Source organism: Marmota monax, unplaced genomic scaffold, assembly GCF_021218885.2.
Source record: "Marmota monax isolate L192 unplaced genomic scaffold, Marmota_monax_Labrador192_F-V1.1 WCK01_AAM20220418_F8-fsc00055, whole genome shotgun sequence".
Taxonomy (NCBI): domain Eukaryota; kingdom Metazoa; phylum Chordata; class Mammalia; order Rodentia; family Sciuridae; genus Marmota; species Marmota monax.
The window spans coordinates 1,863,446-1,877,063 of record NW_026695205.1 but is presented as its reverse complement, the minus strand read 5'-3'; the positions used below and the strand labels follow the sequence as shown (position 1 = coordinate 1,877,063).

The 13,618-nt window shown below is 35.0% G+C and overlaps 1 protein-coding gene across 7 annotated transcripts in view; it reads left to right on the top strand.

Annotated features, from left to right (window-relative positions):
- Positions 1-13,618, top strand: part of Rasal2 (RAS protein activator like 2) — a 361,482-nt gene that overhangs the window by 255,367 nt on the left and 92,497 nt on the right. For 6 of the 7 annotated variants that reach the window (XM_046430001.2, XM_046430002.2, XM_046430004.2 and 3 more), the window contains one exon: positions 1,721-1,827. In XM_046430001.2, the coding sequence (XP_046285957.1) occupies positions 1,721-1,827 (107 nt within the window). Of the gene's footprint in view, positions 1-167; positions 949-1,720; positions 1,828-13,618 lie in introns of those variants that run through there. The other variant, XM_058574493.1, reaches the window with a different exon arrangement.

Here is a 13,618-nt window from a genome sequence, read left to right as displayed (position 1 = left end):
TACTGCCATTTTTTCAGAGATGTGCGTTAGAAGTCATGTGTGCCTAATTCTAAAAATGGCTTCGTACATTAAGGCTCATTTACCCATTGACGGTTAGACAGAAGTTGAGAGACTTACAGTTATTGGTCATAATTTTAAAAAAGAGCAATAACATGGAATTCTTATACTGCAGGCATATAAGACACGCTTTTGTTAACTTCTCAGCCATTAGGAATGTTGCAGTTTGCCTCTTATCTTTCTGGCCAAGATGTCACAGAGCAGATACCTTTAGTCATGGAAAAGAGTATCAGTGTCTGGCATGCAAATAGTAATAGGGTAAGCACTTCCAGTTGGGTTTTCTTAGGAGGATTGATTTGTGTGCCTTACTGGGTCTGTGTAAGATGGTGTCCTTTTAGTACTAGGTGAATATAAATTTCAGGAAATGTTTTTTTTCTTGCTGCAGATTAGTGTAATACAGTGAAATTTTCTGAAACTGAGGGGAGGCAGTGGTTGGACGTCTGTTAATAGCCTGAAAGTAACTAATGAGGATGTGCAGTCGAAACGATTGATTGAATGAATAGCTGCAGTCCTGTGTGTTTCTTTCTCGCTTGCTCTCTCTGCAAGCTGTAGAGAGGGAGGGGGAAGAGCAAGACAGGGAGGGAGCGAGAGAAAAAATGCTTTCTCTTAAGTGGAAGTAGCACGGATCCCAGGGGCCAGGAGGCCAGAAATGGAAGTTTAAACTGCATCTATCTTTTAAAGGGAGAACAGCAGGAATCAAAATGTCAGTCTCCGGAGTCACGATTTACTCCGTAGTTTTTAAGATCTGGAAGATAACACAGAATACTTTTTTTAGGATGTGGGTTTTTTTTTTTTCCCTTGTCCATGTTGAGATTATCTAATGTTATCTGAGAAGCTGGATTCCTATATGTCTGTCAGTTGAAGTGGAGATGGGAAGCAGTTGTGATAAAGGTATAATATGTATATATCTTCTGTGTGTGCATGTGTATGTGCATATATGTGTGTGTATATACGTATATATATATTGCTCTATGAAAAAAATCTTAAAATGCAGCCTTAGTACAGTTTATAGTAATTAAATTGGAGAAGATCATATCATCTGCAAAATTCTAAGCTTGTTAGGCCAGTTTAAACAGATTTGTGATTCCAGAGTAAGATCTCAGTTAGTAAGGTCATATTGCCAGAACAAGGAGAAGCTGATCTATTTTTATATCTGCATAGGCATATATATTATTTTATCCTGGCAGCAGCTTTCAGTCTTCTTTGTTGCAATCCAGTGAATTATTTTATCAGCACAGAACCGAACTTTGACCTTTGTGCAAACCCCATCAAATCATATGCAACTCTAGACTATATTTTGTTCACAAGAATATTAGAAATTTCTTTTGATTCTGTTAACTCCTGTATTGCTGATAAAGAAGTAGATTTTTATACTAAAAGATGCAAATATTAAGTGAGCTTAAAGATATTAACCAAAACTTGGGCAATTATTTTTATATTACACAAAACAAGACATAAGGTGTCACACTAAAACAGATTTTTAACTTTGACCAAGTCTCTCTAATGTCAAATGCCACAAAGAAAAAGAGACAAATTATGAGGAGATAAAATGTAATTAATCTTTAAAGAGATTTTTTTTTTAGAAACCATTAATTTTACAGTTTGGTGAAAGCTGCTAAGTTGGGTGCTTAGTTAATGATGTTTCAACTTTCCTCTTTTCCAGAGGTGCCAGCAGAAAGGTCTCCCCGTAGACGGAGTATCTCAGGGACCAGTACATCAGAGAAACCCAATTCCATGGACACTGCAAATACCTCACCCTTCAAAGTACCAGTAAGTGTTTCTTTTCTCTAAAATATTTTGCTTTTTTCCTTTCTTATTAAAGACAGCTGCTAAAAAAACCCAAACATTTTATACCTCAAGAGTTTCTTTACAATACCCAGGTTAAAGAATAGTGTTACCAGTTTGCATACATTATCTGTGGTGAATGTCCACTATTTTCAGTATTAGAGTTTAGAGAATATTGTTTTCACTCATGGGATATTTCCAAAATATATAACTAAGTACATTGAATTTTAATTTCTGTGAACTATAGAGTGTAAATCTTTGCAGTTATACTTTTATCAAAGTTGCTAGGGAAAACCTATCACAATTCTGTAAAAATGTTTGTGGGAGTTCTGTTTTTAGAGATAGGGATATGATTTCTTTTTTAAAATTTCTAGAGCTAGATCATAAGCACAGAGTAGTGAGACTCACAAAGTTGCCAAGCAATTTTAAAGAATTAGAGAATTGTAAATTCTAATGCTGAGAAATGGCCTGTTCTTTGCTTAAGCTGTCTTTTAGATGACCATTTAAGTGCTTAAGAAATACGGTGAAAGACAATAATTCCTTAAACCCAATAACAGTACTGAGAATATTAAATACAAAAAGTATGCTGAGATGGAAGGACCACAGGTGATCTAGTCAGCTGAGCACTAGGCTCAGGCCTGGTTTGTGCCTTTGGATATAATTAAGTAATTCAGATTTTAAGTCATCTCTTTTATTTGATTATTGGATAAAAAATATACTTTCTTTCTAAACACATCATGTTATTAAAATTTATATTGAAAGAATTGCTTCATAAGGATGGTCATTATTCTAGGTATAATGAAAATCAATAAACAGTAGAAATAAAATTTTCTATTGGAAGAAAATTTTTCTTTCTCTTCATTCTCTCAGGTTAATATGGCACATTCTTTCTTCCTTTATTCCAATACTATTTTTTTTTAAGTTGAAATGATCTTTTAGAGCAGAAATATTTTGAGGTGTATAAGCTGACATTCGTATGTAAGTTAACCAAAATGTTGTTTTATTTTGTAGTAATTCTGAGGAACAATATTTCCCCTTCTTTTACTTTAGGGGCACATAGTATTTGTGGACATCTATACCTGTGACACCATTCAAAGTTTCACACATTTTCTTATTTTAAAAGATCACAAGTGTCAGATTAATATTTTTATCAAATTATTACAGGAATTTTGCAAAATTGGATTTAGTGTCTTTTACTAATTTTTTGTACCATAGACTTAGCTATTTTTTTTTATGAATAGAAACAGCAGTTTTTTTTCTTTCCCCTCTTCTTATTTTCCTGATGAACCAGATAACAGTATAGTAAATCTATACTGATGTGCTTAACTGAGTTAAGATTGAGTTAGAATTTGATGTTTTCACACCATCATGCTGGAAGCAAATGGCAAATTCTTTAAATTTTTTAAGGTTAATAAATGAAGAAGAATATTTCTCTACAGTATGGTGACATTAAAGTACATCCTATATCAAATCTGAAGTTTATGGTGAGACTTTTTAAATTTGAATTAAGAACCACAATTTTCATTTATTTAAACAATAAGGTGACAGTTAATTTAACATTTTTCTTAATAAGACTAATAATTCTTAACTGATATTATAAAGCAGTGATATGGACATATGTGGAAACTAGTTCTGCTTACAAACCAGGTACTCTTTGGGTAATCTTAGAAATAAATGAGAGAGCCAGACTCAGTGGTGCATACCTGTAATCCCAGTGACTCGGGTGGCTGAGGCAGGACAATTGCAAGTTACCCATGTCTGCAATTTAGCAAGACCCTCAGCAACTTAGTGAGACTCTGCCTCAAAATAAAAAGGGTGGGGAGTGTAGCTCAGTAGTAAAGCACCCTTGGATTCAATCCCCACAGGAAGGAAGGAAAGAAGGAAGGAAGGAAGGAAGGAAGGGAGGGAGGGAGGGGAGGGGAGGGGGAGAGGAGAAATGAGGGAATGAGAAAAAGAAGAAGCCTTTCACTAGTGAATTGCAGTGACAAAGCTCAGGCACTTAGCTATCTAGGAGTCTTAACCACCATTCATAGGCGGTCACCTAGTTAGTTTTCTGGAAAATAACCATAAGGATACACTGATTACCAGCCAAACAAAAAAGTAGAGGGAAAAACAGAATATAAGTCAAGAAATCATAAAAACAGTTTGAATCCATTTAGGATAAAGGCAAACAGACTTACATTTGTTAATAGCCCTTAAGGTTGCCATTGAGAAACCAAAATATTCTGACTAAATGAGGCATGTCAGTACTTGGATATATGTAGAAGTATGTTTGTGTTTTTTAAATTTATGTATAACACTATTAGTTAATGTGACTCTTTGTTAAACATATTTCTGATTTAGAAGTATGTCTTATTTCTAGATCAACACAATGTATTTTGTTATTAATATCACAATGGACTCTGAATATGGGAAAGCAATGCAAAAGGAAGCCAAACTTTGAAATACTTAAGTTAACAGTATTTCAAAGAAGATCATTTCCATATTAGTTTTATGAAGAGATAAAAGTGATATTTTAGCACAGGTACTCATGGTTCTTGGATTCAGATGTTGTTACCATGGTGAACAGTAGGTTTACCACTCATCAAGTAGACTCCTAAAAGAACAAGCAATATACTCTCATAAAGGGCCGTATTCTTCCCTATTCCATTTTCAGACTTACCAAGAAGTAGGTAAGCCTGGTAACACAGGTCATTAACAAGATAGTATGTAACCCAAGATTTTATCAAGGAACAATATTTGAACTGATTTTCAAAGACTGGAAGAAAATAATTGACAAGGGAAATACAGTGTTCCAGGCTTATGGAATAGCATTTTGCAAAGATAACATTATGAGACCTTTGACCTGGGTGAACAGAAAGGATTTGATGAGACAGGATTTGAAAAGTATGGCAGAAGAGAATCGAGAAAGAGAGGTTGTGGCAAGACTGTGATGGGTTTGTCAGGCTTAACTAAATTATGTTGGCTGCTGAAGAATTAGAGATACATTGATTGAAACATTTGTCTTTGGCTCAAAAACTGAATCAAGTTGTGTAAATATCACTAAGTACTGGTAAATTACTTGATTTTTTTTTCCTTAAGTAATGCTGTTTTGCTCTTACTATCACCATCCTAATTTAGAAAAATAAAGTAAGGTTCTTCAATAGAAGGTTAGCCCAAGGTATGAGAGTATAGCTTAGTGGGCACATTCACAAGGTCCAGCACCAAAAAAAAAAAAAAGGCCAGCACACATGAAACCTTCAGCTAATATTTCAAGTGTAGTGGTTCACTTTAAGGAGATCCAAAAGAGGCCAGAGGTTGCTCATATCCTGGATAAGTCAGAAATAAGAACAGTGAACACCAAGAGGGAAGCTCAAAACTTTAGTATGTCTTCCTTACAAAAAGTTATGAAATCTTAAAATAAGTAACAGTACAGCAGGAGTATATGTATTTCTTATTATAAGGCTCCTGAACACATATATTAAGGCAAGGTCTTGGTTTTGAGGACTATTTAAATGTATTTTTATTTTATCAAATCATAGTCATAGGAAAAAACATAGATCTTCAGGATAGTCTATCTGTTCTTCCTCCATCCTCGTTCTGTATTTCTTTACACATACCTTAATTCCAATTGTTTATTTGTCTATAGGCCTGTTTCCCTCATTGGATAATGAATATCTGTTACAACCCCAAGTGCATAGATAGTAAACAGTCAACAATGATTGTTGAATAGATGAAATATGCATGAGTAGAATGAGTTTATCTCACAGTTGTTCTCTTGTTATTAGTAATAATGTCTCTAATCAAGTGGAATAATAAATATTTAATATCATTTTGTAAAGAGATAGAGAGAATTTTTTAATATTTATTTTTCAGTTTTCTGTGGACACAACATCTTTATTTTATTTTTATGTGATGCTGAGGATCGAACCCAGCGCCCCGCGCATGCCAGGCGAGCACGTTACCACTTGAGCCATATCCCCAGCCCCAATTTTAATATCATTTAATAAGATATTATTTGAAAGGAATGTGCCTGTGAAGAAGTTAGATTGTTCTCCTAAACAAAGAGAAATTTTAATTAACATTTTGAGTTCAGAGCTATGGTATTTTATGTATGTAGTTTATACTGTGTCTACTTACATTGAAAACTGAAACTAGATAGAATTCTTTATTTAATTATATTTTCAGGAATATTCTTTGAGCCCTTTAGGTGTCATACATATGTATAAACTCACAGTGTTTTAACAGGTGTGAGTTTTGACCATTAGATTTGTCAAAAACAATTTTAGTTATTTGAATAATTTTTTTGCCTCTTTTAAAAGCATCATGTTTTTTTTTCTTTGACATCTTGCTAGATTTTTATCTTTGTATATTTGTGTTTTCCTTTGAATAAAAACAGCATTTATATATTTTATACATTGCTTAAACTACACTTAAAATTATATTACAGGGGTGGTGGAGACAATTGAGTAAACTAGTAAGTTATCCAGCTACTTTAATTCAGAATGGTAAAATGATGATGTCCTGTAATTATATTTGTTTTTTAAACAACCTTCTTTCTTTATATTTTATCATAAAGTGACTTTGATATTTATGGTTTTGTATCAAGTCTACTTAGACCATGCTATCAATTTGACTTTGGCTAAGAGAAAGCTGCCTGTGTTCCAGGCCAGGTGCTTTGCTTAATGTTCCCATTTTCATAACACAGTGGTCTGAGTTGGCCTTCCATGTGAGTGTAGCACAATTCAATCACAGCTGCTTAATTTGTATTAGCTTTGAGCTTGCTCTGAAAGAATTGAAACACTAAAAAAATATGCCAAGACAACCAGAAAGCACAGTTGAACTAAGGCAGTAGCTGCATATTTCTGTGTGACCTTCCTTGTGCTCTTGTTGCTGTAACACCTGAGCATTACCAATCAAATAATACAGTAGATATAAATGACTGTCAAAAGACAAAAGCTTTCATAATTTTTTAGAAGAAAGTAAAGCCCCAGAAAATAAATGTAGACTATGTTAAGAGTCTTAAAAAGAAATATCATGTCCTTTCTTAAGTATAAGATATAAGGCTCAGTTGGTATTTGTTTCGCATGGAATCCTCAATAAGATCGATATAAGTGTTTTTCCAAGTTAAAACAAAGGACCAGAAAATTGTATTATCTAAACCTGTGGTTTTCAGCTCTTAACTATACGTACAAATCACCTTTAGGAACTCCAAACAGTGTATTAATGCTTAAATTTCACCTCACATCAGATAAATTATAATCTCTAGGTTCAAATCTTGATCTCTGTACTAGAGCCCCATCTTCTGTATTTTTTAAATGTTCCCATATAAATGTATCTTTATATGCAATCCAGGGTCTAAATTATTGGTAAAATATTACAAATTCATTTTAGTTAGTGTCTTACCTGTGAAAAAGTGCCTTCTTTGTGCCTTCAAGTCTGACTGAAGAAACTAAGCAACAGTGTTTTCTTAGTGGCCTACTGTTGCTCCTGTGTAAATTGCTGCACTGCATATTAGTTGATGATCTATGTGGCTGCCATATCATCAGTTAGATTACCAGTCTAAATTTACAAAGTACTTGCTATACTTGGCACAGTGACCTCTAACCAGCCTAAGAATCTATCTTAGGAGTGAAATAATGAAATTGAATTCCTACCATCCAAGCAGTATAACCATTCAGTTTTTATGTTGTCATTGCTGTCATATTCCAGGAAGATAGTTCATGTTATTTCCCCAAGTGCCTAGAGATTCTGTATCTCTTTGCTTTGTCTTCATTAATCATGTGAGTTAAGATACATAATGGGACCACCCTGTATTAATACTTACTCTTTTAGTAAAGACTATTCATATGTATATTTGTATGTGTATAAATATATAACACATGAAACATATATGTCAACTTGTTATTCCCAGAGGTAAAAATAATAGACATGTTATTGCCAGAAAAGAAAAATTATTGTCTGAAGTTATCAAATATTTACTGTACATTTAAATTATTTTATAATCAGAGGGAGCATAATTTAAAAACTTTTAATGATAAATATCCTAGAAAATATAAAATTTAGAACTCAGAGTCTTAGAGCCAAAAAAGAAAGAAAAGAAAGGGAGGAATAGGAATTAGGTTAGATACAACCCCTTAAGGGGACAGAATGGGGATTGACAAATACCTAGAAGAAAAAGAAGCAGACTTGGCATAAAATATTGCCAAGAGTCTAACTTGAAATAACCAAATATTGGTGAAACCTCTTTAATTTGTGATAATTCCTACAAATGGGTTGTATCTGCATTAACTTTGGGTTTCTATTTGTCCTACCCACAAAAAAAGAGGGCTGTTTTAAAGGATCAGATGTATTCATTTATGGCTAGTTCTTGTAGAAAACTGTACAAGCCTCTGTCCCCTCAGAGCAATGTTTTTTCTCCTTAACTTTAACAAGGGAGGGGAAGCCCAACTTTCAATTTGCAATTAGAGATAAATGTTTTGAAGAGCTAATGTCCACTTAAGGGAGCATAACAATTAGCCACAAACTCTACCTGATAAGTAAAAATTATATCAAATGCTTTCCTCTTTCACAGAAGTTCAGAAGCTAGAGGTGTGGAAAAGAAATTTTTCTTCCTGATTTTGATAGGGTTATCTGTGCAAAAATGTATTTTTGCTCTTCTCAAATGCACTTACACTCAGCAGGTGTGAGCATTACTGATAAAGCATAATACCCCTGAGGGACCCTTCCTAACACAGGACCCTTTAATTCTATAGATAGTACCAGTACCATTGTACTGCATTTTTAAATGTTTTGTATGTTATATAGTAAACATCTACTGGTTTCATTTTAAATGAGCTTCATTCCGAGAGTATAAAGTGATTAAAATATCACTGAAACATTTTGTTGTTATTGTTTTTGGTCAGGCTATTGAATAACCTGTTAAAAAGCCTCCAAAAGTGCCGCAGTCTGGCTGGGCACAATCAGGAGCCACTTGTCAAAAGAAACTAACTTTATTTTTAGAACCACACACACCAAACAAAACAGCCTCTCAGGAAAAACCCTCAGAGCCTCAACTGCCACCACCGGCTTTCCACAAGCCTCTCTCTCTCCCCCACAAGCTTCTCTCTACCTCCCACAATCCTCCTGCTCTTGAGGCCGATTGGCTGGGTCACGTGGGCGGAGCCAAAAAGTCCCCCAATGAGCAGCTCCGTGGTCTGAAAGGGCAGGGAAACAGCCCAATGAGCATCACCGCAGAGGAGCCAATCAGCTAGATGTTGCTGGGGCCACTGTGAGCCAGTCATCAGCCGGCAGCTGGAAGTTTGCTGGGGCCCCTTCGGCTGTGGCTCTCAACACAAAAGGAATTAAATAAACACTTCTCTAAAGAAGGTAAACACATAAAAAATGCTCAGCATCATTAGTTATTAGGGAAATGCAAATCAGAACTACAAGATATCCTGAGGTGTGGTGGCACATGTCTGTAATCCCAATGGTTCAGGAGGCTGAGGCAGGAGGACCAAAAGTCCAAAGCCAGCCTCAGCAAAAGCAAGGTGCTAAGAAACTCAGTGAGACCCTGTCTCTAAATAAATTACAAAATAGGGCTGGGGAATGTGGCTCAGTGGTTGAGTGCCCCTGAGTTCAATCCCTAGTAAAAAAAAAAAAAAAAAAAAAAAAAAAAAAAAAAAACTATATCACTTGATAACCACTTGAATGGCTATAATCAAAAAGAGGGACAATAATAAGTATTGGTGGGGATGTGGAGAAACTGGAACCTCATACATTGCTGGTGGGACAGTGTAAAATGGTAGCAGCTACTTTAAAAACAGTTCAATAGTTCCTCAGAAGTTTAAAGCATAGAGTTTCCATATGACCTAGCAATTATGTTTCTAGTTATATATACAAGAAAATTAAAAATGTGTATATAAAATGTACATTGATGTTCATACCATCATTATAATGTTCATACCATCATTATTCATAATAGCTAAAAAATAGATACAACCCATATATTCATCAACTCAAAAATAGATATAAAAATTTTTTAAATGTGGTCTATCCATACAATGATACATTACTTAGCCTTAAAAAGATATTTTTAAAAAATTTTTTCATACTAAGGATTGAACCTAGGGGTGTTTTACCACTGAGCTACATCCCCAGCCCTTTTTATTTTTTATTTTGAGATAGGGTCTCACTAACCCAAGAATTAGGGCCTTGCTAAATTGCTGAGACTTGCCTCAAACTTGTGATCCTCCTGATTCAGCCTCCTGAGTCACTAGGATAACAGGCATGCATCACTGCATCTGTCCATAAAAAGGATATTTTAATACATGTTACAACATAGGTGAACCTTTAACATATGCTAAGTGAAAGAAGCCATAAACATAAAGCCACGTGTTATGGCCACATTTCTATGAAATGACCAGAATAGACAAATGCATAGAATCATAAAAATAGATTAGTGGTTGTCATGAGATAGCGGAAGTGACTGCTAATGGGTATGAAGCTTAATTTGGGGAATGGTAACATGAGTTTTTATATATGTAAAAAATACTGAATTCTACACTTTAAAAGTAAATTTATAGTAACTGAATTGTATCTCAAGAAAAACTGTCAAAAATTAATAAACACCAGCTTTAGAAAGCTTAGGATGAAAAATATAAAATCTTATTAATGCTTTTAATATTGATTTCAAATCAATATTAAAAGGAGGAAGGTAAAGGGGGAGGCACCAAAGTGGATTATATTATATACTGGCTGCTTATTTGTACAAATTTTTTAGGTAATCATTATTGATATGTTGCCTGGTTGCATTTTTATGCAAACTACCTTCTATAAGGAAGATAATACATACACTTTTACTCAAGGATGTCAAAATACAAAGCATAACATTTAGCATTTAGTTTAAAAAGAAAAAAAGCAAAGGCCTGGAAATGTAGCTCAGTAGTAAAGCACTTGCCTAGCATGTGGAAGACTCTGGATTCAATCCCCAGCACTGTAAAAAAATTATAAAAAGAAAGAAAAAAAAAAGGCAAATTATGGCAGCATCATAAATGTGGAATTTTTAAAAATTTTTAAAAATTATTAACAAATTTTCATATCTTAAGTATTATTCATATATTATACATATACTTTATAATTTCTTCCATTTAATAATTCACTTTGTAAGTAGTCTATCAATTCCTATATTTATATGGGGGGGTTCATTTAATGTGATTCTATTGAGATCATCTCAGAGTCTTTTATGATTTTTATACAGCAATGAATTAATGATCAACAAATCAGGAAATAGAACAGGATGCAGTTTTGGCAAATATCCTTCCAAACAGGTCTCTGTTTTCTACTAAATCTTGGTTCTGATGTCCCGTAAGAATTTAAACTCAACTTGCTCCAAAATATATTCACTAAGGTTTTTCCCCCAAATTTCCCCCTTTAATTTCTAACTTTGTAGTTCTACAAATTTCTTCAATTCCCAGTCAAAAACCTGAGTCATAACATACTCTTCCCTCTGTCTGAAAATTAGTCACCAGGTCTTCTTGTCTGCCTCTCTTCAAATTCACAGATCCCTTCTTTTCCAGCCTCACCATTATTAACTCACTTTAGTTATCAGTCCTTAAACTAGTACCAAGACCAATTTCATTTATGTGAGACCAGTGCAGTCCCTGGGGCGTGTACTCAGAAAGCCCTAAGCATGGAGTTTAATGCTTTGTGGTTGTCTAAATTCTTGATGATTGATCTTTAAATTGTTTTTTTAAATAAAGTCCAGTGGAACAATGGAGCATATGTGGGGACCTGGGGCAACTATAACATGTGTGGGAGAACCTGAGGCCTATTTTTTCCTTAGGATGGATTCTCTGCTCACTTCCTTCCCTCATGATGTCCCATCTTGCCTCCCTGTCTTTGCTTCACCCAGCCATAACTTTCACTCTCTGACTCTTGCACAGGCCTATGCACAAGTATGAGGAAGATGGGAATTAGGCTGCATACCCCATGGCATCTTGGGCCAAGGGTTTATGAGGCAGTCTTTACCCACTTGTCAACTTCAGGAGTGTCTGGTGGTTAGCCAGAGGCTAGCAGTGGGGAGGGGGAAATGTTGTCCATCCTCAATCCAGGTACCTAGCAAGTTGCAGTGGCATCCATGGGAAAGGAAGAAACCTGACTCAACTTCCCTGCCCTGAGTCAGAACATGGCACATAGATTCGGTTGCTGGCCAAGGGTAACCTGGCAACCAGTGGGCAATCCCCATGCCAAGTCATCAGCTGGGGCCCCAGGCACCGTGATGGTCTACATTTAGCTTGTGAGGGAGTAGGACATTGAATAGTGGATAAAGGTGAAGATAGAGAATATTGAAGAGAGGAAAAAGTTTCTACTTTAACATCTTTAATGGCCTTGTTTTCTGATAGTTGTTCCTGCATTTTCATTTTATACTGAGCCCCTCTAATTGTGCTGCTGATCTTGTCTAGTGCAGTAGGGACTCTTTACTCACCTCCTGGCCTTCAGTTCTTTAGCCTTTACACTGCTACTGAGTGGTTCCTTTAAAATCTAAAGCTGATCATTATTTAACTCTGCATTGTTGGAAGTCTTTTAGTAGCTTTCTATGATCCCATTCCCATGAATTTAATCAGATTTTATATATTTTATTGGGCTTGTGTAATGGTTTCTTCCTTTTCTTTGCTCATTCTCTCCTCTCTTCCCTTGTTTTGAATGTCTTTATGCAGCAGTAGCTTTCCCCTAACACCCCACCCCCCAAAAAAAAATCATTCTCCTGCTGAAGTTTTTTGAGTTGAACTTCTGTTACAGTATAATCAAAACCAAAGTTAATGCATAAAGAGCCTTTCATTGTGTTTTGGCTCATTTCCTAATACCCAACATCCCTATCCCCACCTCCAGCTCTCTCTGCCCATCTTAACCAAACCCAGTAGTTAGTTCCTCAAGTTTTCTTGGATCTTTGCACATTTCTGCCTAGGATGTCTTTCTTCTAAAAGTATTCCATCCTTTAAAACTCAGCTCTTTGTCTCCTTACCTTTTTTAGACATTAATTTTGATCTTCTCTGACTGTCCAAAGGAGTGGGCATCTATTCTTTATATTACTGATACTATTATATTGTAGCCATAATGTGTGTATAATTGCCTTCCTTGGTCTGTGGGTATACACATAATTCATTTGGGGTACAGAAAACATATTAAATGTTTGATTTTTTTAAGAGAGAGAATTTTTTAATATTTATTATTTATTTTTTAGTTATCAGCGGACACAACATCTTTGTTTGTATGTGGTGCTGAGGATCGAACCCAGGCCGCACGCATGCCAGGCGAGCGCACTACCACTTAAGCCACATCCCCAGCCCCAAATGTTTGATATTTTTAAAATTTTTGTATTATTGAATGTTTCATACACAGAACATTCTTATGTTTTATAAGTAAGCATATAAAGAATGCCCACTCAATGATTTTATTCATTCTATGTAGTCAAAATAATTTAGAAACCATCTTCTAGAAGGCCTTATTGTATCTTATTTGTCTTATGGGTAGCATTCATGATAATCTAAGACATGCAAATTGGAAAGACATTAACCTTTTATGGTAGTTTACTGGTAGTTTTGCATTAATCAACATTGTGTACTTCTTAAATAAAAGACTCTAGCATTAATCTGTTAAAATGAAATAGAATTAAGAAAGGTAGCATATAGTGAGCAGAAAAAATTTTCTTTCTATGGAAGCCCTGTGAGCTTCCATAGTGGTAGAAAGAATGACTCATGGTATTCAAGGCATAATCAGCTGTGTAGGAAAGTGGTCTTCCTCTCTACTCTTTAAAAGT